The sequence below is a fragment of the Columba livia genome, chromosome 4, assembly GCF_036013475.1.
Source record: "Columba livia isolate bColLiv1 breed racing homer chromosome 4, bColLiv1.pat.W.v2, whole genome shotgun sequence".
NCBI lineage: Eukaryota > Metazoa > Chordata > Aves > Columbiformes > Columbidae > Columba > Columba livia.
In genome coordinates this window covers 16100534-16126755 of record NC_088605.1, presented here as the reverse complement: position 1 = coordinate 16126755, position 26222 = coordinate 16100534, and the positions used below count along the sequence as shown (strand labels likewise).

The 26222-nt window shown below is 37.4% G+C and overlaps 1 protein-coding gene across 6 annotated transcripts in view; it reads right to left on the bottom strand.

Moving 5' to 3' along the window:
* CPEB2 (cytoplasmic polyadenylation element binding protein 2) overlaps nucleotides 1-26222 on the bottom strand; it is a 55042-nt gene that overhangs the window by 3548 nt on the left and 25272 nt on the right. For 2 of the 6 annotated variants that reach the window (XM_065060563.1, XM_013366635.3), the window contains 7 exons: nucleotides 19378-19401; nucleotides 15483-15653; nucleotides 13747-13836; nucleotides 7140-7258; nucleotides 6737-6851; nucleotides 4739-4920; nucleotides 1-417 (listed from right to left, as the gene is read on the bottom strand). The exon at nucleotides 1-417 is cut by the window's left edge and continues 3548 nt beyond it. In XM_065060563.1, coding sequence (XP_064916635.1) covers nucleotides 190-417; nucleotides 4739-4920; nucleotides 6737-6851; nucleotides 7140-7258; nucleotides 13747-13836; nucleotides 15483-15653; nucleotides 19378-19401 — 929 coding nt within the window. In that variant the 3' untranslated portion in view covers nucleotides 1-189. The remainder of the gene's footprint in view (nucleotides 418-4738; nucleotides 4921-6736; nucleotides 6852-7139; nucleotides 7259-13746; nucleotides 13837-15482; nucleotides 15654-19377; nucleotides 19402-26222) is intronic. The other 4 variants (XM_065060564.1, XM_065060566.1, XM_065060565.1 and 1 more) reach the window with 2 other exon arrangements.

The window sequence follows — 26222 nt, the reverse complement described above, 5'->3', positions numbered from 1 at the left end:
AGCCTGAGATGTAGGGTTTTGGTGAAAAACAAGAGGCTTGTAGTGTTTTGGCTGCTGATAAAGATGCATGTATTGATAGCTGGGGTGAAAAGCAGAAGAATGCACTTATTTCTTCTGCATGTCAGTATCTTCAAACACAGTAAGCCACATGCACCCTTCTTTCCTTGTGGAGATGCTGGTTCACCATGTTCAATTCCAGCGGAAGTGGATCTGACGTGGGCGGTCAGCCCCCTCCTTTACCAATGGCTTATGGAACTCACGTCCTGCACGAGAGTGGATATTTGCCCAACAAAACTCACAGTAATACTGCAGGCAAGTGACATTGGCACAAAAGAAAGGAGCAAACTTCCCACCGCATCGCGCGCCCTGGCACTCGTCACACATCTGGTCATCCAACACGTATGGCTTTACCTCCACCTGTTGGAGTAAAACAGAAACAATTCTAGTTAACGCTTATTCCTACTTAAAAGTTAAATGAGAGCATTCCAGCTTTTTCTGTTTGAAAAACCAAAACACAAGTCTGAAATCAGACCTACTAACGCCTTTATCTAACTAACTGGTTATTACTCTTTATCATCTATCAGCTGCTGATCTATCCATACACTGAGCAGAACACTTGAAGCCAGATCTTTAGAAGTATACTGTACATGTAACAAATAGCTACATCGGAACCTCCCCTTAATTTATTCTGGAAGGATGTTCTTGGCAAATGATAACATGGAAGTATGTGTAGAAAACACACAAACAAGCCCAGAGGTCTCCCAACCAACCTCATCAGCGCCTCCATGTACCCCAACGTGACATCCAATTCTATACTGTTTAGCAAAAAGAATTGGACATACAAGAATGTAAGCATTGATACACTAACTTTTTTTTTTAAAAATTAAGTCTCTGCACATTCTACTTCTGTGTGCAAATCAAAAGTACTTTCGGCAGGCTGGAATACAGGTCTTATAGCACCCCTGTTCCCTTTAAATTGACTCCCTATTACTGAAGTATGGCCAAATTTGGAGCTACAGATTTTGGTCATCTATTACTTTCCCTTTTTGTGGCTTTGAGCTGCACAGAAATTTGCATTCCATTTCTGAAAATATTTTTAAAGACCCTTTTGCAAGTCTACAGGACTGCTAGAAACACCTGTCCCACACAGCTTCTTTCTCCCCAACTCATCTGACCGCCAGAGTGGAAAAATGGCAGGAGTCCAGCGCTAAATTTGCATTATGTCTTTGCGTAACTCAACTGTTACAGACTGTGATCAGACAGGAAGAACTTCATAATAAAACACAAAATGAGTTGACTCCATCATTAAGGAATGTATTGCCTTCCACAATTTCTTCACTTTTAAAGACAGTATTTTCTGCCTTTTGTTAGCAAAAAACTTATTCCAGTTCACACTAAAACTCACTGCTGTAAGAGATTTTTTTTCTGACATATCATTACCTGAGAAGAATGTTACATATAGGTATTGACTTTATGTACTATACTCAAGCAGAGTATGTTTGAAATAATAAGAACCTTAAAATGCTGTTTTGGCCATTGTGTCTCCAGAGGAAACAATTTACACATACAGCTCCACACCCAGAAGTTCTACAGAAGAGAAGCCTTCATGTTTTTAGCTTTAGAAGGAGAGGTCGCACCTGATGTGTCAAACACATCCACATCTAAAACAGAGTCTGGTTCTTCCTGTAATCTATATTCAGTATAAGCTCTACTTCTTATTTCACTACAATAACCTGTCTTATCACAAATTACACTCAAACTTTCCAACAAACAGGTACCTTATGTGGTAACTGTTTGTGTTTCAGAGTTACTGAAGGCACAAAGCAGCAGATACTTCAAGCCTCGGTGCACTGATGCACCAAGGTCAGCGGGAAGATGATTTCAAATGTATCAGGGAAACACTTTGGGGAATGGAAGTATTACATGATGTGGATGCAGACTGCTGGCATGTGAAAGTTAACTTTTAAAGAATAGTTTGGAGCTGAAACTCCAAATGAGTTTCAAGGAAATGTTTGGAGCTGAGCTTTCATCTATGATAAACCAGGATGAGGAGCACTTTACTGAAGAAAAACATCTGTTAGAGAAACTAAACACATCTACACATCAAAAGAACTGGAGAGAAGCTCAGAGTACTTCAGCAAGGAAGAAGTTAAGATCCCAGACAATGTTTGTTAAGTGACTGTGACACTAAGATTTCCAATTAAGGTAGGAAAAGGTATGTGCAAAAAAAAAAAAGCTATAAATACTTAGAACTAAAGATCAGAAGGATAAGCAGGTGAACTGCAAAATTTAGCAATGAAAAAAGACTCTTGTACAGACAAAACTGGTTATGAGAAGAATGTGAAAGGACAGCAGATCTACAGAAACTGGATATAACTGGTATATAAAGGTAAAGGGCAGAAGAACAGGCTGCCCCCAAGATTTCAGTGAAATATGTAATATATTGTTCCACTGGCCAGCTTACATACATATCTCAGATGAAGGCAGTACCCGAACCTGGACTATCTTCCTGATTTACAAAAAGGTGGTTTACAGATTTATACAAATTGCTTGCTCATCTATAAAGGAACAGTAATACTGATTTCAGAATATTTTCAGAGCCTGAAAAGGCATTAGTGTATAAACTCCATGAAGCAAAAAAATATTTCTGAAAATAGCTTTTTTCATACTTTCAGAAACAGCTCAGACTTAAGGCGTTCCCTAAAAAGGGGCTGTTCTCTATTACTCCTCCGTAAGGCCGAGTTTTATAAATACATCTATATAGTTATAGAAGTAACAAGGACTGACCATGTGATTTAATTAGGTAGGATAATTTAAAAAATAAAGATTAAAACACCTTTGAAATAAACAAAGAAGTTCATAACCTCCCCCAGTTAAAGGTTTAAAGACAAATTTATTAAAATACTTAGATTTGGCAGTGCTAGATTTTGCAAGTGAAATACCCCAGGATACAACTCAAATGCTGCGCTTCTGAAATCTAGGATTTAGGGTAGATTTCCCCCCTGCTGCCCTGTTCAAGCTCCAAGAAGCCTGCAGTACATGGCTGCTGTTTTACTGGAGATTTACTGCCCATCCACCTTTAGGTATTTCAGTGTTATATCACACATTAACAAGTTATATCCCTTTCTCTGCAAACAGAAAGCACTGCCACTTCAGATGCCTGCTCAGCATCCAAAGAGCCCTTAAAACCTCTGGTGACCCATCATAAAAAAACCCCAAACCCAAAAAACACCCAAAACAAACCCACGTGGAAGTGCAGCCTTCCAAGGCAGGTTCACGCCTTCCTTCCTCCTATGAGATGGCACTGCCAGTCTGCCACACACTCCTCCACTGCAAAGGGCACCCCCATGGGAAGAGGAAGACCAAGATACAAGTGTTCCCAAGTTTACAGGGGTTAAGTCCATGTCTCCCACCTTTGAGGGGAAACTAGTTTAGATGGGACCCAACTGCCCACCTCTAAAGTTAGGTCACTTCACAGCCAAAAGCACTGTAAACGGTTCCTCAAGCACACCTGATTTTGAAGGTTACTGACCCATTTAGCACTTTATAACAGGTTCTGGTCCTTATTCCCATTTTGCCCAAATACAAGATGACTAATAGTTTTATATCCCCTCACAGTGTCAAAGCCATTTTTCCTGTTACACAACTAGCCAAAAGGCAGAGCTATTGGTCAAAGTCAGCTGCAAGTCACAAGGACAGCAATCCCACCAGTGACATGTAGCCATCTCATCGCAATGTGAAGCCCAGTTCACTACCCACATTCAGATCCCCTCAGCCCCTGGAAAGGACCATGTTTGGGGATTTTCAGCTCACTAGGCAACTGGTATCTGAGAGACAGATGTAAAGCTGTATTACTCTATTTGAAAGGAGAGAAGTACATGCTACCTCCCTGCAGCAGACTTCTGTTAACTGTACTACTTTCTTTTCCCCATGTCTTTGATCTGTAGAGGAGACTGGACCTTGAACTACTTTACCTAACTCCATCCTTCTTCCTCTAACACTGTGTTGGTTTTTTTTTTTAAAGAACATCTATTAATACTAGTGAGATCTGCAGCTCTTGACATCAAAACAAGTGACACGTAAAACTGACATAATTTAGATGCCAGTTTTCTTTGCTACTCTTATACTTCCAATGAGGAGTAATTAAGTTGCCTAGTCTTCTTAATAAAAAGTTAGTTTTGCTTTAGCTAGCAATAAGCATCAGATGCAACCAGAAATGTACAATGGTAAATACCAGGAAGACTCTCAAACAGAAAGGACAAGAACATTTTGTAGTTTAGGTGTTGAGCTTGATTGATGTTCTGAAGTGCTGAGCACTGACAATTAGGGCTTAAATTAAGGGCAGCTGCAAATATAAAGCTCATCTGAAACCAATGAATACTAGAGTTTCCTATGAATTACAGAGGAATTATCACAGTATTTAGTTTCAATAGAACAAGGGAGAGAAAAAGATTTTTCAAGTCCTTTGCCCAAACACAACAAAACTAGGAACTTTGGGATGGAAAGAACATATGGTCTAACATATGTCCAAGCAACGAACTGCTGCTCTGTGGAATGTGTGTTGTTCGTTTGGAGGCATTCACGGTTCCACTCTTAGAACTAGTGAAGTTACAGGAATACTAAAAGAAATGGAGAAGCTGGCATGAAAGCCAAACAAATGGAATATTATCACACCCTGAGAAGTACCTTTATAGGTCAGCGCTATATATATATATTTTTAAATTTCTGTGTAACTTACTCGTTTATCAATATCGCCATGCTGAAGTTGAACAAACCGAGCACTGATGGCAGCAATGTAACTCTGCTGATTGGAAAAAGCAACACGTCCAGCACCTTTTGGGTATTTCAGCTCAGGGTCAGTATCAATTCCTGCGTAACAAACTCCACCATAGAGACGGTCCATGATCATAGCCAATTCCACTATTAAGAAACAAAATAATGCTCATTTAAACTGTTCTTACAGTACAAACTTTACATAATATGCCTGTATTTAAAAACACTAGTAAAGTTACTTTTAATAATTAATTTTGCAACAGCCAATGTAACAGTAATAACAAGAAATATAAAAACATATTAAATAAGATATGAAATACTCAGCAGACAGATCCTTCACACTGCAGGTACATACACTCAAGGAACAATAGAACTATAAGTCCTCACAGTCCTTGATAACCTGGAAGTGAAATTCCAGGGCAGTTTTCTTCAGAGGATTACAGCAAAAGACTTCGGGCAGGCATGGCATGTAAGCTTTATAAAATAGATCCACGTGCCACAAATTCCTTGGGACATGTTCTCTGGCTGTCCTAAGGCTCTATGTCCTACTTGAATTTTCCACCAGCCACACAGAACTCCATTATCTCTACAGTGCAAGAGAAGTTCATAGAAACAATCTCAGATTTTACAGGTCTAGTATTTTAGCAATTCTCTAGTATTATTTCATTCTGAATTTAGTTTTGCAATTCATTTAGGTGGAAAATACTTTTTTTTTTTTCCAGAATTAGTATCCTCTGTATTAGGGTATAAAGTTGTCAGCAGTCATTCACACTCAATAGCTGTTTGAAAAATCTGCTAAAGTTTTGCTGCTTTTGTGAAGTCATGATTTTCATTTCACAATGCCACGGAAGTTTTATTTTCACATATACAGGGCATTTTAAAGCTAAGCCTAAGAATGCATCCATCAAATCTATCACAGGCATTCAGCATGGTAATCCAGAGTGTCTGGACTGAATTTAAAGAAAAATTAATCTGCAGTTGGAACATCCTGTGATTATGCTCCTTCATAGAGCTTGTACTGCAGTCCGAAGTACAGTCTTAAAAGTAAAATAACAGAAAAGATTAAGCATTGCAGGTCCAAAACAGAAAACATTAAGATTCTTTATACCCCAAATTTGCACTATCACTTGGTTCTCTTACATCTTCCGTCTGAAAGCTCATTACGTACTATGGAAGACTAATGAAGTCCAGGAGTCATTCCAACAGAAAACGTGACTTGAACCACTGTATGTTATGCTGCTTCTTCCAATATTCACTTCAACCTACTTACTAGAATGCCACCATAAAATATTGTAAAAGGTGACTGCAGTCAGTCTCACAAAGCAGACTGTCCAGGTTGTAGATCAACCATTCCACAGCTACAGAAATATGAAATTTTTCCTTCATGTACTCTGACAATAGCCTAGAAAGAGTCCTGCAATGTCTTTTAGCATTGTACCATACAGACTGCACCACCTCTCTGAGTATCTTCCTTTTCTCCTCTACTCCTACTCCTTCATCACTGTGTTTTTGCCTTGTCGATATTGCCAAGAATAACTGCGACTTGAGAGCAGTAGAGTAGTAAATGCTCAATGACAAACAAGTACAAATAGAGCTCCACAAACTCATGCAGCATGACAGAGAGGCTTCCATAGCATTATTTTAAAAACAAACTCTTCCGTGACATAGCTTACACTACAGTTTTGCTAATATGATCAAAATCTTTTCTACAGCTTTAGAGATGCCACAGTTTCCAGTAAATCTCAATGATGAACAGTGATTTATGGCCAAATCCAGATAAAAGCAGTTACTAGAGAAATGTAGGAATACATAAATATTGTTACAGTGGTTATAACTACCACAACAGTCTTCTATATGTATTTATCTCTATCTATCCATACGTAGCTATACAACAGTATGCATGGTTCAAATTATTTCCAATAATGCCCTACTTTTAAAAATAATAGCCACAGATTATACTCACCAGCTCTTAACGGTCTAGGAACTCCTCCAACAAAAATTGTTTTTCGAGGATCAAGCGGCTGGGAACCATCCATCACAAAGTCACTGTCACTTAGATTCCAGGGACGGATCTGAACCTATTAAATTGGGAAAGGAAACAGTATGCTACTTTAAATTTCACTACATCATGGATATTCATCAGCCTATATAAACTGTCAAAGTGTCATAACTCCATTAGCTTAGCATGTCTAGGTGTTCTGTTTTAATCCTATTCAAAACACTACAATTTCAAAATCATCCAACTGTTCCAGATGTTGAGCTCTGCCAGTGGTAGTTTGCTTTTGATTATTTTCATTGTCATCACTTCAAGTGCAGCTTTAGACAGATGGCAGCTATAGCCTGCAGGCCATCTACTGTTTACTTACTGGCTTGTCCTTGATAGTAGGACTGGAAACACACAGATAGAGCTTTCCGTCTTCTTCGATGCAGGCGTCAATCAGGGCCTGAACAGAGCTCTCTTCTTGGAACAGGAGGAATGCATAACCTGGAAAAAAACCCAAACCAACTGATTTTTTTTCTTAATTTTTTTATTTTTCTTAATCATCTTTGCCAGTGACTTTTCCATACAAACATATTTTGCCCAAAAGTAAGAAAAAGTCAAACCAGTTCTTTGTTATTAGTTGTTATCTTTGTCCTACCTTGCCATGATCAAGAGAACTTCTATCCTTAAAATAATTCTCAAGAGAGACTAATAACCAAATGAAAGCAAACATGTCTGCTCTATCATGTACTGGAAGTCTAGGCTGAGCATAATTCATTGGCAGCAACAGACATTATACAATGAAAATCCGACTTGGCACAAGGGACTAATCTCTATTCTAGAGATTAGATCAAAGTACTTTGTTACGTAAGTGACCCAGCAAACCTCCCAAACACTGTGAAAATAGGAATTAAAATGCTTATTTAATGCTGCAGTAAAAACAGTCAGACAAGCACAGAATCTCACACATTAGAATATCTCCACAATTACAGTATAATGATATACACAAAATTTGTTACTTTGCAGGTGCCTTATAGCACAATTAGGGTTGTATTCTAAAATGAACTTCAAGAGTACCATAAATCCATGTTTCTTTCCAAGATTACTACTAAGTGTGGAATTTGGACACAAAGTTATGTGTTATTACTTGGAAGAGTAAATGCTGAGGCAGCTGCTCTAGGGTGGGCTTGGCAAGAGGGAGCACGGCTGCTTTACCAAGCCTTTTGGGAACAATGCTGTATTTCTGAGAGAAGCTGCTTAACCACTGGCAATTACTTACTGCAAACAGACCATGTAGCTCATCAAGGCAAAGATGGCAGGGTGCATCTTCAAGAGCATTAAAGAATCAACGTGTTACAAAGAACAGATGATTAGAGAAATAAATGCACGACTGATTTTAGATACACGGGAGCCAAAGTAGAATTTAAAGAAAAAGCTGTAAGGCCTATACTGGTCTTTCTAAGAACCTGTACCTCATTTCTTACCCCTCATACCGTGGTCCTATCACAGCTTCCTACATGAGACACAGAACAAGGTTTTATGTATTCTATATTTTTATCTAAATCTTATTTAGTTTCTTAACAAATACGCCATAGGGCATCTTTGGGCTTGGCCAGAGACATTTCCTTGTGAAGTCCATTTTTCACTGCTAAACAATATTTTTAGTGACCATTAGGTTTAACTTAAACCTAATTAGTAATTATTTAGATTAAATATCTGTTTTAATAGGGCTATCTTTCAGTATTTATCTTCAAATTTAAAATCCACATACTACCCATGCAAAACTCACTGCGTGAAGGCACGTACAGACTGGCATGGGCACGTGAGGCCAGACCCATGGAACTGGCCTTACTTGTGTGACAGCCAGGCACACACATTCCTGTCTGAACCCAGAGCTCAGGACAAGAACGCAAGAACTTGATTAATCAAAAGGAGGGTTGAATGCACACAATACCAACTAAGGGATCAGATATACAGATGAAGACTCACAGCCAGAAGTAAGAAAAATATTCTGCCAGATGCTGATTTTCCATCAGTTCTTATCCTAAAGCAAATGAAGGGTATCGCCACATAGCTCCCAATACATGAAGACAGTCAGTGTCCCCATGTGATCCATGACTTGTATGTCTGCAGCTATTAATATGCTTAACTGTGGCAGCTTGTAAAAAGGTAGGAAATTCAGGTATCAGAACTTGATGAGGGCACAACTAGTGTTACTATATCCTACTACACCTGATGTGCATAAGTATGATGATAAAAATCAATGTCTAACTAGTCTTTTTGCAGTAATACTGAAGTACAATTATTAATACGTGTGACAGAAAGTACATGTCACAGTGAAACATGGTGGGGAAGCAGGGTGAAGAGTAGGGGGTGTTTTACTGTGCTACAATACAGCTCAACTTGCTAGTTTCTTGTGGTTTTTTTGGTGTACCACATCAGTCAAGTCTGTTCACAACAGAAAAGCAAAGCTACTCCAATAGTTTTCTTTGAAGGAGGCTGCTTTATACCTTTGGGTCATAAGTACATCAACATTAGCAGGTCATGATCAGATATTACTTGCCAAGAGACAAGGCTTGTATGTTTTGTATATATTTCACAAGGTGAAAAGTATTAGATGAAACACAGTTTCATACAAATTTCTAGTTCATGTGCACCTGTACCAGAATTTATACCTCCTGTAGGAGACAACATTTAGGTATTCCATATCAGTGTTTATCACTTGACTGAATTCCTCTGCATAACAGGTGAACTATTACTAATACTCCTATTTTCAAAGGCAACCAGTGTGGGTGACTTTGATAATACTTGTCTTCAGAAAATTACCTTAAATAATAAACAAACCTTTCTGGAGATGACAACTGGCTTCAAAACTACATTCCCTGATATCCAAAGATACTGCACAGTTTACAGCTCTTACTCTAAGCTCTCTAAGACGTCTCTCTTAATGAAATAACCAAGAAATTAATTTTTTTTTCTTTTTCATGTATTGGGTCAGCACTGGAAACAAAAAGCCCATCAGATAAGTTTGAAGAGTCCCAGCTGTATCACCAAATAAAACTTTCATTTTTTGTATTTGCTAGATAAAGGACAATCAAAAGCAATGCATTCTAGACTAGATTCACACTAGTAGCTAACATGATTTCCTGAGCAATGTATAATTTCTTTATTTCATAGTAATATGGAAGTTTACTAGAAGGATGATGTTTCTGCTATGCGTACTCTGTGTAGAAATCAGAGGGCAGCTTTAAGTTCTATCCAACTCTAGCTAATTCCTATCTCTAGTGGCTTCGAAGAGCAGTCAAGAGAATCAGTGCAAGCCAGCACAGCACTGTCTGTGACAGAAATCACAGCTGGATTTTGTTTTGGGGTTGGCTCCTCTAATGTCTTCACAGACTCTCCCCAGAGGAGACTAAATGGCCTCAGTGCAGTTTTTGCCCACAGAATGTTGTGCCTTAGATCGGAAAGAATCAGTGTAAACTGCAACTTAATACAATGGATCTACATTTGATGATGTGAGTAATTCACACTTGGGAAGAACATACAACATTTTATCTGTTCCTCTTTAAAGAGATCTCATCATATTAATTAATCTTTAAAACATAAATCTTTCACTTATTCAGTTTAGTAATCTTTGATGGAGAATTAACTCCAAAATACACTTGAAGTGAAAATGCAGGCTGATACAATAGTAATGTAGCTGTTTGCTGAGGCACTTCTGAGTAGGGAAGAGTAGGATTCACTTCCAGATCCAACAACCTATTTCCATATTTCTGTAGTGACTGTGTTTAAAGTCACTCTGTAGAGCAGAGATCCTGGACAGTTCCCCGGCTGACCGAGTGGGACATGGAGGTGTCTACCACTACCTACCCTCTGCAGGACTGTCCCCAGCCTTCAGCTGCTGCTCCAGAATGGTGTGGGTCTTCAACACACCACATTTGCAAGACCTGTGTACATCTTTCAGATATCCTCATTTTGGGTAAATGAATCGAGCTCAAGGTGCCCACGTTACGGTGACCTGAATAGCGCTCCATACTACACTGACTGTGTTGGCCAGATTCCTGTTGATTAAAGAAAGCTTAGACACTAATCACACATGAAGACACCTACAGTCACTTGCCTGAATCCAGAGTTCATCCCTACCCAGTATCATCAAATAAGGTGGTAATAAGTTAAACAGATATTGGATGGACCTGGAGTTTTGCTTCTTGAACTAGAAAAAGAACATTTTCAACCCAAATTTTTCAGTCAGTTCTAAATTATCAGTTAAGAACCCTGGATAAACAAAGCTACTGCACAACTGCTGTGATATAAGGCAACAGAAGCACCCAGACAATCAGAAAGGCTGGGGATACTGTCCTGTTTAAATCAGATTATCCTCTGTTGGATACAGACTGTATATAGCACAGAGCGCACAAACAACGGGGCATATTTTGAAAGGCCTTCTTTGTATTTGCATATCCTCACGCCGCCACTTTTTTGAGAGCTTCATCGTCATAAGAATGACTCCTCACCTCAGCAAGTTGCTCTGGACATGTGTATTGTTTCATAAATAAGTGTATTTGCCAACTATGTAATAACAGGAGTTATGACAAACAGTGGCAATCCAGAAAGGAAGGAATTATTCATTACAGTTGGTAGATCACTTACAGACCTTGTACTTCTGTCTCAAGAGAATAACTTTTTTCTGCTTCAGAACAGAGTTTCCTTCTAAGATCAGTGTGAAGTTTTACAAATGCCTGCTTTCTTTGGGTCTAATTTTGTGGCGAATCAATAGAAAATGTAATTAGCTAAGAACAAGCAGTTGGTGTTTCTCAGGAGGCAGCTAGCCTTGATGGATCAGGACACTTTTTGCATTTCTTCAAGCAAGGAAATATTTATTATGAACTTGGCCTTCCCTGTGTAAGCAGAGAGCCTGGAACAAACCACAGCCTGGAAAAATGAATAAGAGTAGAAAAAAGGCAGGCTGTATCTCTTCACCATGGAGAAGACTATTACGTAAATCAGCCCAGAACTTGGTAATCCTGAGATGTCTTTGGAAAGTAAAACTACACAAATCTCTCATGAGATTGAACAAACAATAATATATACACTGAACTGATTCCATGCAGAATAACCTATAAGAAATCAGACATTAAAAGTAAAAAAAAAACCAAACCAAACAAAAAAAAACCCAAACCAAACCAACCAACCAAAACCCCAAACACCCCCCCCAACTCTTTGGGCTCATACAGTATATCTTTCTAAAATGCTACTTAATGATCAGTCTCAAAGCTTTCTTAGTATTTAGCCTATCTTTAGCAGTTCCAGACATCTTAAATATATGATTACACGGTTCTTGCCTGCACATACAAGCAACACTTAACAAAGACAATTGTTAAAGACATTTTTCTACAAAATGATCATGCACCATATCTACTGCACTGAAAAAAACAGACACAAACACAGTAATATTCAGCAGTTAACAGTAAGCTATAGTTCCAGAATATCTACAAAGAGAAACCTACACTGTATTTTAAATGTGTTAGTCTACATTACACAACAATATTGAATAATGTAGTAAACTCAAAATGAGAATAAAGTTTTAAGATTAAAGAACAGTAAGTGCTACTAAATTTCAAATAAGGATGAACTAATCATGGGAAATCAACACTTATTCTGCAAGTGTTTCCTGAATTTATTAGATGAGCAGACTAAAGTTCTGTTTGTATTCTCTGCTTTTAAGAAGCTCTGCTTACATTACAGGTTTTTTTTTTCCCTGTGGTAATTATGAATATTCCAACTATATCAAAAAGCTTAATTAAATGAGGAGTCTGGAAATATATCCTTAAGATGTTCAAATGCTGAGACAGGACTGTCTCACTGGAAATGAACACCAGAATCCATTCCTTTCAGGTAAGAATATATTACATTTCCCCTCTTCTAAATATTCATCACAGACTCTGTGAGATGCATCTTCCTCAAAGAGCTCCTCAAGAATTTCTCTTGGCAATTTAGGAAGAGAGATGCACTCCTTAGGATAATCAAATGTAACCTCACAGTAGCTTGGTGTACCAGGCTGACAATCAAAAAAGCCGAAGCCTCTTTGTTTGTCTTCGAATTTCCATGTAATGTTCATAAATACTATTCAAATACTTTCAATTCCATTTCCCACTGTTTAGAGGATCCATCTGGGATAATAATTCTGTTTTTTTCCCAGTATAGATGATTAGATAAATAAATGATGAATTAGTTTATAAAGGCACTATACCTACTTTTATCACTTCCAGGGAAGAAAGGAATTGCTGCATTATTTACTAAATGAATAATTTCTGCATTGCTCTCCTACCTGGATCAGATTTTTGCACTTATTTTTTATGTACCAATACATGATTGCACACGTACAGATATGCTACTAATTGATTACTTAATGCACCAAATGGCTTTACCAACATTTTGTGATATTATAAAAATCTAGTCTAACAGCAACACTAGAAATAGTTAAAAATCATATTTAATAATTTATCAAAAGAGATAATTAGTGCTTTGATAGGAAGTTCACATCCTAAAACTGAAATAAACATAACATTGATTATCTTGATCAGATATGAAAACACATCCTTCTGAATCCTACCTGTAACCTCCTATGAACATTTTTATCTGAGATTCTGTCCTAAAAATTTGACCAAATTTCAGTTTTGGAAACCACATAGAAATGCAAACACAGCACTTAGGACTGATGACCCATACAACTATAATAACACTGATGTGATATATGGGAAATCAGAATATGGAAGGAAGATCCTTCAGGAGTCCAGCATTGAACCAGGCACAAAGCTAGAAGAACACTCTCAGGTTTTACACTTGGTATGTAAAGGAACCATGTCTGAACCTGCATTGAAACTGTAGAACTATCTGTTCACAGAGATTGCAAATCATACCCTTTGGAAAAAGATGAGACAGTGTCCCAGAGTAAGACTTGTGCTCAGGTCAGAACCTTCCAACTTTCTTACCTTTTGGTGGAAAATAGGACTTGCTTTCTGCTTTGTGAGGCCAGTCTACTACCAAAGGCCCAAATCGTCTGAAGCTTGCAGTAATTTCATCTAAAACCAGACAGATGCAATTAAAATAAATTAAAATAAATGACATAACTCAACGAAAAAGTACTGTCAAGCAAAGAACTTGGTTTCTAGCAAAGGCTGACATTTCATAGGAAAAAAAAAAGGAAAAAAAAAATCCAACTTCAATGAACAAAAAACTTAAATAGATAACATCTTCTAAAGCATTAATATTTACGCAATATATTTGTAGCGATTTTAAGCTTATGTTTGTTTTTTATTGCTTAATAACAGGAGCATTTCAGAAGTGCACAGGCAACCAAAGGCAGTGATGAAAACTGGTGTGGTGCTTCCTTAAATTCACGATCTGGTTTGAACGCAATGGAAACGATTTACTGTTTAGTGATGCATAGTTCAGAGCTTTGTAGGTAGATACTGATACAAGTACCACCACAATGAGCATTTTAGCAGTTTCCAGCAGGTACCATGCACAGATCAGGCACAGAAACTTAAATTGCCTGTTCAGAGGTGTTTCTAACATAACCACGAGCCGGCCTGTTGCAAGATCTACCATGCCTTTTGCACAACTTCCTGATGTCTTTCTATCCCAGCCACTTTTTCCTGCCATGGCCTGTAAGAACGCTGACCATGAGGAAAAAATTAAACCAGCTAAACTCTACAATAACAATAGCTCATCAAACACAAATATGCTCCATTTCTCTCAGTCACATCCTGCTATCAGCATACAAACAGGCAGGAAAGAAAGAAAGAAAAATATATTTCTATGTGTCTTTGTTTAGCATTTGTATTAAAGGCAACAGTACACGCTTGAAGTCAAAGCTAAAGTGCATTAAAAAAAGCTGAAGTGTATTAAAAGAAATCCCTCCGCACATTGCAGGATAGCATCGCAATGAAGATTAAACCAAAATACGGTCTTTCCATGTCTGAAAGTTAATTAACCACAGTCAGCTTATTTGGTTTGCAAGTTACTGTAGGATTACAATAAACCTTGCAAAGGGACTTCTGTTTACATTACAAAGCTAGCATGTAATTTACACTTATCTTCACAGGAGAAACCTAATATTAAACAGTACAATTACTTCACATCAACACTATTTTACACAGAGCCATTCCAACTGCATCGCATAACAATCTGAGCTGCTGTGGTACATTCTGTGTTCAACGCATCACAGAGTGCTCTGCCGCTTGACCTTCCTCTGCCTTAGTTTCTCTATTTATGAACAGGAAAAATATTAACCTTTCTAAACCACTTCTGAGATCTTCAGGTAATAGTAAAATAGAATTTGAAATTCAATTACTAATAGAAGTTTTCTATGAATAGAGAATAAAGTAGGCACAGATAGAGGACACTATGAAGGGCTAAGGTGTATTTGAAAGGAGTACGCACTGCAAGATAAGCAGAAGCACAAATTCCAGGCATCACGTGCAACTCTACAATCTGCCAAGTGCAGAATCAGAGACAACTGAACCACCTCAAAAGAGATGGATGACATCAAGTGATATTAAGCTCAGCATCACCAACAACTCCGATAAAATTATACATATAGTACTAGCCTTTTACACTACAATGTTACTCTGCTGGGTGGATTATTGCTACTACTTCATTCCGGTTTTTCAACATCCATCTTTCTCCCTCCAAACTTGGTTTGCTTAGTTTTCAGGCAGCTCACCTTCATCAATATCTGGTGGAAGACCTCCAACAAACACCTTCCGAGAAAAACGCTCAATTCGTTCTCCATTCTGATGCGCTGAATAGCAGGTAGGTGAATTCAAGACTCCAACTTGATCACTATGACCATCGTCCAGCAAACCATCATCTATTGGGAAGAGGGAAGAACGGCCTTAAAAAGAAAAGATAATATACATTAAAATAATTCTGTGGTGGTTCATGGTTATGTAATTTTAGTGAATGAAGGAGTAGCAGTCTGAAAAGTAAAAATGAAAATAACAATATATTAAAAAATTACACATTAGTTTAAAGAAAAAATGAGAAATATATTAAACTTCAAAGAAAGAAATTCAGGATTGCAAGCTGTCATCACTGTAAGCATAGTAATTCATACTACATCACATTGTAGTTACTCTGCTGCATCCAGTAGGCAAGTAGTAATTTGTTTTTAAATAAAGGGTCTTATTTATGAAGAGGACATATAAAAGCGCCGCTGAAGTGAGTTTCATTAGTCTATATTGGGTTTAGCTTGAACTTAAATTGATAATTTCCATCATCTGACTACTGCATGTCTAGAAATCTTACATTTTAGTTGAACAGAGGGAAATGGAAAAAACATGTACACCATAAGAACTTTCAAACAGGTATGTTTTCTCCTCTAAAGGTATCTGATGCTCGTAACACAAGAACAGATTTCATTTCTAAGAAAGCAAAAGAGAATTTTAATAAATGTGCAAAATGTAACACTTAAAATATGAGTCACAGTGCTGATTTATCCTTCTTGCTCTCAAATTTACCACCATTCTGGAAGGAAGCCTTGTGGTGGTTCCTAACATGTAGCAAGCTGCAGTAAGATTACAGTTACCCTGAAAAGCAAGTGTAATATCTGAGAAGTCCACAGGATGGCTTTGCAAATGCAAAGTGATCAAAACAGGTGTATAGATGGCAGAGGGGAGTGAAAATGTGGTAATTCTGTCCTACTTATTTCCCCCTATTTCATATTTACAATTTCTAGAGAACTCCAAAATGAAGACTCCAAAGGCCAGGATATGCATCTTAGCTTATTCAAACTTTTGCTGCTTTAGATTAGCAACAGAAAGATTAATTACAGTTTCAAATTCAGAAGTCAGTCTTTTAACTGCAAAGTGCCCTAAAAGCATCACTTTTGTGAAGCAAAATAAATAAATACCCCACATCACTATTTCTTCTAAGTGCAACATTTCCTGTCTCTCACTCATTTTCAAAATAACTATGAATTAATTCAACTGCTTTCCAAAAAACAAGCAAACAAACAAATGCAAAAACCATCTAACACACTTTTGGGAAGCAAGTTAATTTTCTATGACACATATCCAACTTCTTCCAGATCCGCCCACTGCAAACCCGTACCAGGAGCAGGTGGCTGGCAGGTGACTGCAGCCCCTCAGCTGTCTGGAGCGTCTCTCCCCTCTGGGAGGAGCCCTGCCGGGAAAGCCCCACAGGAACACCTGCACACATCCTGCTGGCCAGCCAGGGGTGAGGGCACTGTGAAAGCCATTCACCTCCAGAAGACCACCTGAGAATCACATGCTTAAAGACAGGGCTGGAGAACACATAGCAAACATCATGACCAATGAGCTATGTTGCGGTAATGCCCAATGACCCTAATTTGGTATCTAAATCCATAATAAAAACACAGTACATCAGAAAAGACTGATAAAAAACAACCCCAAACATTGTAAAATGTCACAAGGATCACAAAATAAAAGCAGAACCACAGGACTACAACATCTTTATGCTGGCACTTCATGTTTATGTGTTGAGTAGGCACCTGATGGAGAGGAGCACAGCAAAAGCAGGGAGCTGCAGCAGGCTCCTCCACCCCATCAGGAATGGTGACATGCCTGCTTGAGAATATCGGTAGTGGGGAGCAAGTGATGGCATCCTGGCTTGCTGTCCTAAGGATGCATTCAACAGCCAGATAAGGGATCAGTAGAGTGTCTTTAAAAGTGGATGCACATAGCTGGTGCTCAGTGGGGCAGAAAAGAGAGGAAGCAAGGGAGAAACAGTTAACACAGTTGGAAGAAGCAGCCAGGAAGATTCTTCTGTTTAGACACAATAGGAGCAAGATCACGCTATGACGACTGCAGCAGGCAAGTTATGCGGATATGAGTTTCAGTTATGAAGACTAATAAGAACGATTGGGTCTTAGAGATGTATACAAAGATGTGGTAAGATTCGGTTACACAATCATGAAAGGGTGATTTAACAATGGATTTCTGAATTACTGATGTGAATGGCGGAGAGGATGGAGGTGTTATCATAGGGACAGTGAAATGAAAAAGTGGCTAAAGGAAGAAACAGGGCAAATTAGAGGAATTCGCAGGGAACTGCAAAAGTGGAAATTTTACGAGTTTTGACTAACATACGAGAGTTATTTTTAACACCTGAAATCTAAAATGACTGTAATTTAGCTGGGTTAGCTTTATAAAAAGCACATTGATTTGCTCTTTACCTCTGCAAATTTCTATACTGCAGGAAAAAAAGAAACTTCAGTGACTTAAAAACCTGCCAATTTAAATAAACTTTTTGCCATTAGAATATTGTCACAAAAGCATTTAAGTTCATTTTATTTTTCCAGTTTTTGTTCTGTTTTTTTTTTAAAAAACAACACAAAATTTCTACTTAAGGAAGGTGTCTCTTCCGACCATGAAAATTACGTTTTTGTGTTTCTCTAAAAGAAGTACTTAGATAATTCCAACTTACAATATACACAAGTACATAGAGGGAAAAAATAATCAAAGAATAATCCTCAGAATAATTTCTTTTTTACTCACAGACCACTGTTCAAATCTAAGAACGATGAGAATCTAAGACTCTCTTTCCGGTACAAATTAAACCATCAGAATGTGTTTTGAAGCGATACCAGAGAGATCAGTTTTACTTTAATGTGGGTAAAGGTTTGCCAAAAGCACTGCAGCTCCTCAGAGAGATAAGATGACATAGAGGACATGGGATTAACACATTTATAGTAACGTGCTGTATATGACTGCTAATACTTTGTTCGTCCTCTTTACTTTTTAAATGCCTCTCAGATGAACAGAGCAAAAAGGTAATTTGCTAGGCTTTCACATTTCTCCCAATGACTGTGAATTAAAAGGACAGGCCCTTTTAAACATTTGCTTTCGTTTTATGATAGTGAAAATAGTTAACAGAATCTGCCCGGAATCATCAAAAGGTTATTGTACTGTTACATACATGGAATTTGATGTAGCTCATCATTCCTCTCTGCATCAGGGCAACCAAGCAGTTGTGAACCGACACAGATCAGGAGCGAGACACATGAACTTACGTGTACGTTGTGAATACTGGAAGCTATCAAAGACCTTCATGTTTTTGCTGGTCTTTATAACGGCAGGTCACATCATCATCTAGTTAATTCAGTACAGCTTGTCCAAGGTCAGTGAGCACATAGTGGCTTATACTACAAAAATGTTTACTACTTCTAAGAATTGTCTACTAGATTTTGTGCCAAGTTTATGAAAGGCTTTTAGTTTTTACTCTCTGTACGCTATCACTTCTACAGAAGCAAAAGAAGATGAGTTAGAAGAACAACTAGCAAGCTGTATACTTTTAAAGGGGGCAACGAGTGCAAGCGGTAGCCATTAGCATGAGCTAAATTATGATTAGAACGGCAGTGTTTTAACTGATTAAAGGATTTGTAATTCAAACCCTATAAGAGATGAACGATCGTAACAATCCAGACTGCATCACTCCTTCCCTCACCCCCTCCATTTTCCCCAAACTAAGGCAACATGCAGATAAGCATTTGCAATCAATCTGGATTAATTAATCATAATGATCAGTAAAAGCTCAATCAGAATTAATTGTACTGTAACAAACAGAAGTGAAATTACCTCGTCTTCGCCCATAACTCCTCGCTGCATGCAAACAAAGGACAAATTGTAAAATGTCAAGTAACTGTATCATGCCCACATATTAAAATATTTAAGATACAAAAAACTATGTGGGTAAGCGGTAAGTAAAATTCTGCGTCGGTACTTGCTACAGATAATTGTAGATGAGAATGCATTAAACTGAAGTCTCACTTAAATACCATACTATTTTATTACTAAATTGACGTTAGCACCATCTGTAAAGAACATACTTTAAAATATTTCAACGTGTCTTTATACTTGATCTTAATTCCATGTTAATTATGGATGCATAAATTATGGTAACTTTGTAATTTATCCTTCCAAATGTGCTTCATCTCTTACACAAGTGTCTAAATAACACACGCTACTGAAATTGCAAAAAGGAAAATATTACTTTAAAAAGCATGTAGCAAATGTTAAATTAATCACAGAAACATCCTGGTCCATGGAACAGTTTGTACAGTCCTTTGCAGTGACAATACAAATGCTATAAGCCGTGACCTTCCTTTTTCATGAAAAGACCTAGCAGAAAATTAACCACAAGGTTTTGTTTGAAACAAAAGACTCCTTGTGGTAGCAAACAAAATCAGGGCACAAGTCACAAGAAATAGCATTGTACCAAAAAACACTGCACAAAGGCAAAGCAACAGTTTCTGACAGACTGCAAGTAAACCCAAGATTTTCCTAACTTTCGAGTTTTGCAAGATACTTAAAGAGATCATGGTTATAGCTACAGTTCTGAAGACCATACTGATTGCTGCTCTGCCTGAAGGCTAAGGAACTAAAAACAGACAGATTACTAATACAAAAACTATTAAGCTGTGTGTAATTTCTTAGTCACGTTTCCACAAACTATTTTCAATTCCAGTTTCACAGACTATGTATCTGAGAAAGATTATTTTAATCATTACAGTATTGTAGTTAAATATCCAAACAGAAAGCATTACTATAAACCATAATGTTACACCAGCATTTATGAAGAAAGATTACTGTATCTCGGCATTATTGTTTTGATTTTACTAGGACTTCACACATACATCTCTCCCAAAAAGCAACTGTGCTTCTGGGACATCAAAATCCGTGCAGCCTCACAAATTCGTAAATGTCATTCACTGTTCTGTGCTCGAATTCTTAAATACTTACATCCCGGTACCTCCCATTTGCACAGCATTTTTCAGAATTCTTAGTAAGTACAATTTTTTTTCTTTGTATCTTGATCCCTTCCTACTATGAATTCAGAGGATTGCTTATGAAATTCTGAAAATCTGTTTTTTCTCCCTTAAAACTGTTGATTCATTACACAGTCACCATATTCCTATCCAGCCTGCATTGAATGCACTTTCAAATTTCTTTTCTTTCATTTGCAAGAGTTACTACTGATGAGCAGAGCCTTTTGCTTAAAGATTTTCAGATTCTCCATGTCCTGCTAGGAAGCCAAAACCAGAAAAGCCCACTTTCTGAAAGAGACTTCAGTATCTGAGTGGAAACACCTACATTCCCAATTTCCCACATCAAAACAGAATCCACTAAACATAAGGGATTCTTCTGGAGATCAGCGCTCTCGTTCCGCGCTGCTGCACGGCAGACGAAGCCTGAACTCCAGACCTGTTCCCCTCCCAAGCCGAGTGCTGACGCGCAGGTTGGTGTCAGCGCTGCAGCCCGTACGAACCTTTTCTGACTCTTGGCCAAAGCGACCCCCACATCGCATTAGCAGCGGTGTCACCAAGTCCTCGGCTAACCCCCCATATGCCTTTTTCTTCCACAAATAAAACTAGAGCAACCAGGGAAAAATCAAGTACATCCCATCCACAGCAATGACTGCAGTGCCATGTTCGCTCTCAAAGAATAAAAATGCATATCAATAAGCAACTTTTGGCACAAGCCTTAGTAATTTTTCTTATCTTCTGCCACTTCTGCTCCTTTCTGCCCATCAAACCAGCTCAACTATTTTCTTATATTTTCATAGTTAAGACAAGCTGATATGCATAAAATGTTTTGTTACAGAACACATGAAATGTTCTTCTTTGTGCATTTAAAAATAAACAACAGTAATCTTAAGGGGAAGTAAAAAGGGTTACTAAAATGCTAAAAAAAAACCCAATGCAATTCAACTTAAAAGGATAGTTGCTACAGTGTTTTATATATATGGAAATTACAATGATGTAGCAAACTTAGCTGTGTATTCTTTGCTTGAGCAAAATAGTGAAATCAGAGAACACAGGAAAATAACTGTACTTGATGTTGTCACATTATTTACTTTCTTTGCACAGCAAACTCCCTTCCCTGATATTTATCTGGTTTGTCCATTTAGACTGCAAACTAGTTTGGGCTGGGCAGAGATTTTCTGCCACTTTGAGTCTAGAAACATGTGATCCCATTCTTAAAGACAATCTGTAAGCACTGCTGCAATAAATGTGATCATTAACATTAAAATACATGGTTTTGCAAAACTCATTATTTTGTCCTATTTTCACCCAGACTTTAAAATCACAGTGGTTATATTATAAGTAAGTTTTTTTTTTTTTTAACAGTAAGTACAAAGTGCTACTGTTACTAAAAATATGATGTTAAAGCAAGCATATCCTATCTTCATGGAACTTCACTATTTCAATCTCTCCACTTTATGTATGTATAAAACCCTTTTCTTCAAAGGCCAGATACTACTCATGAAAATAGCTCCATGGAATCAAACTTTTAGTACATTGTAAGTGATGAGATTATTATTTCTGAAGATATTACATTCAACCAGAAAAATTTCTTTATCTATTAAAATACCATGCACATAATGTTTTACATCTGTCAGAGCACACATGCTTATAGACTATGTGGTCTGTATAAGTATACACATTATATATATGTAATTATAGACTTAGCTATACATACAGCTTCATAGATATATTTAATATCTACATCTAGATGATCAGTGCACATATTTAGATAAACAATTGCAGAGAGGACAGCCCTTTGGGGAAGGCCAGACACTGTAGGTAAATAATTGGTTTATAACAACAAAAAAGGAGAAATTAAACTTCTTCCTTCTTCCTGAACTTGTACAAAGAATAAGGCATACAGAAATATTTTTTGTATCTTTTTGTCTATAAAGCTGAATACCTTAATTAGCGAAAAACTCGAAAAGATTTCAAATGAGTGAGAAAGTGCAAGGGATACACTTTTATTCTAGAAAATATTAATTAGGAAATACATGCAGGAGTTTATAATAATGTCCAATAAAAACAAAGTTAAAAAATCTTGGAACCTCCCAACATTAAGAGTTCTGTATATACAAAAAAGGTATCCCCGTATGGCTAAAACTTTCTCTTCCTATATCCCTCTTTCTACAACTTAAATCAGCTCAGGGATAGAAATATGAGATGCTTATCTAACATCAAGACAATATAGCTTTGGACATTATGTGAGCAATACTATTACTTAGATAGTGAATGTGTAACTTCTGTTTTATTCAGATGTATTTCAAGCATACATCAGAGATCAAATATGTATGTATTTAAATAACTGAACAACTGAGTTGAATTCAAAATATTATGTTGGGTAACAGGAAAAACAAATAGGCAAGCTTCCTATATTTAAACATAACTGTGAAATCTATGATAGAAAGCAAGATAAAATACTGTTTGTCCCTAACATTCCTGATTTAATGATCAAATGGTAACGGTGAAGTAATGAAGACTTTTTCATTCATACTTTTTTGTCATTTAAAGAAATCCATAAACAATTGTGGCAAAAATTTCCCAGGAGTCTACACTAAAGGAGGTAGGTTCCTAGTTCCCATTTTATTCTATTGGATTTGGGTGCCTAAATTCTATTAAGATTTCTTCAGAAATCACATCTTCATAGATTTTAAGGCTGAAAGAGATCATTATGACCTCTCAAGTTCAGTATACCTAACAGACTACAAAAACTCCTTTAGCAGTTCCTATATAGGAAGTTTAATAACTTCTGTTTGAAGTAAAACACCTTTCTTGGAAGCACAACCAGCTACAGTATCTTTAAGATGGAAAGTCTAATACCCCCTTGGGTAAACTAATCAAATGGTGAATTATGTTTCAATGGCCATTAATAAAAATCAATGCACTGAAACTATAAAAGAGAGCAAGCCTATAATGGGGAAAAAAACCCCTACACCCGAACAAATTGGACTCCTGCATTATTACTTGCTACAGAAAGGTTCTCTCTGAGATGAAGTCGACAATTAAAGATGTACTCGGGTAAACCCATTCCAAAGTATCTTTTAGACTTTGAGATAACAGTTATTAAAAATCCATTGCCTTTTTTTACAGCTTGAGCTGAAACAGATATATAATTATCAGATATATAATTTATTAAAACACATAAATCAGCTTTCCTTTGGTTCATTTCATTAATTTAAATAATGAAAACCGTAAATATTAATATTAGGTACAGTTCAGTAAGTAGACTTTAAATGAGCTGGAAAAGATCTATAATTTAAGAGGAAAAAAATAGCTAAAGATGGGTTTTATCTAGAAGTGCTTAGTCTTGAAGAGGCTGAGAAATTCCAGCCTGGTTCATGTCAGAACCTGACCAGGATCCAGAGATCCCAGTCCACTAAAATCAAATACAATCCAGTGAGGGCCATGATCTAGTGTTAAGTATCAGTGTACACATACATGGGCCCAGGATCCTTAAAAATGTCGGTGCTTTTCTGTCATGAAGGTCTGGTATTCCTGCTCCTACTTGTGGTGACTATAACACTTAGATAAAGTAAGGGACAAATATGAGTGTCTGGATTACCAACTCTCCTCTTCCTTGTTCCTCCCTCCGGGGCACCAGTTACATGATACAGGGAAATGTCAGCTTGAATCCACTTAAGCAGAGAAGGAAACTCAAGTCTGTAACTCTATCAGCAAGTTTTTGAGCTCTAATTCTCATTAGCGCACATGTGGAGGAAGCCCCTCAATCTGTGCTACGTAAGAAAGTCTGTGCAGAGCCGGAGCAGCTGGAGCTGCCCAGAAACTGCTCCTGGTGCTTCCTTCTGGAGCTGTGAGGAGCTGCAGCTCAGACACCCCAACGTGAGCTGGCTCTGAATGGCACAAGTGATTGTGCCGGACTGCACTGAGGGGCACATCAGGCTCTTCAGGTACAGGGTATCTAAACCAAGCTTAGGTATCTAAACCAAGGCTTTGAATTAAATTCTAAAGGACACACCTAAAAATTAGGTGCTGCAGCACCTGTCTTTTAGACACTCAAATTGTTATTTTTATCTCACCTATTGAAGGTTGGAAATAATATTGCAGCTTCTAAAGTGGACAGCAGTCACATTAAGTGCTGTGCTACAGTGGAAACCCCACCAGAACTAATAACAAAACAAGATATTCTTCAGTGCATGCTCTAGCTCCGTGGTAAGGTTTCCAGGATCAACTAGTACCACTGAGATGCATTATTCCAGTGCCTGTGATAATAGCAAAAACCTTTTTTCCTAGATAATCCATAGAGTAACAATGCTTTTCATGTCCTCTTTTAACACGCAAAACTATAAAAAGAGAAGTCCACCATTCTAAGTATTACAAAAAAATGGATTTAAAAATACGAATTTCTTACAGTGATTGCATTGAAATTTCTCACAGTTATGAGCTCGTAAGATTGCTTAGTTTTTAATACCTTCCCATCTAACACTTCGTCATCAATCACCAGATAATGACAATTGCACATACACTCCCTCAACAAACCAGCTTGGCAGAATAGGTTTTACAGTTGCAGTTAAAAACAGAATGTTAATGGTTATAAATGTTCTAACATCAAGCATATCAATATTTAATGTAATCTCTGACCAGGAATCAGGATTATGGTCTTTGTGGGTTAAACACATAGTTTATTTCAAAAGTAGCTATTTTCACTTTTAAAAATACTCCGTTATCTTAAAGAACTATTCTAGATGAAAGAACCTAATTCTTCAAATGTCTGTTGTGCAATATTTACTGGGTATAAAGCTAAACCTGAATTTCCTGAAAATTTTAAACATTTACTCAGTGTTACACAAGGCAAACTGGATATTTTTTACACCCTCTATCCATTTGCACAAGTGTAAATGTCTGTGCAGAAGGGCAAAGTAATTTTAAAAAGCTCCACAGGACCACAACCCTGAAAGATATACTCTGACTGTATTTTTAAAAAATTATGTCTTTACTGGTCATGTTTAGACCCATCAAGTCAACAACAAAAGTGTACTTGCATTGTCTACAACAGCTTCGACTTTTTCTAGTTCAGAGAAGCTCTGGCATTATAGCTCTAATTTTTCCCAATGTAGAAAACATTTGTGCGCAAAACCCCTGATTTATTATTGACTTAGATGGATCACTAAGCTCTGCTTCCTTCTTTAGCCTTGAACAAAGGCTAAAGTTCATGCCTTCACTGAGTAGCAGATGTTCATGAAGTTTGACCTACTGGGAGAGGAACGTGAACGTGAACTCTAACTTCAGCACATTTCACACTTAGAAACACATTTGACAAAAGCAGTCCCAAAAGAACCCAATAAAAATAAAATGCTATTTCACATAAGTGTAGTAGAAAGTAATCAGTCTGCCCTTTATTTACACAAGGTAGAAAACCATGCCTTTCCGGCCTTCTTATTTTCCTAATTCGTGTTTCTGTATAATAGATTTCTAGCAGATTCCTGGAGAACATACCACTGGTTTGCTTGAGAACAAAAGAGAATAGTGCGTCGTTAGGAGCATTTCAGATTTCAAGTAAGCTAGATGTAATGAAAGGCTGTTGCAAGATTAGCTCTTGCCATTCAACTCTGAAAAATGGCAACAGTCCCATCAGTGTTGAAGACTAGAGGCAAGTAA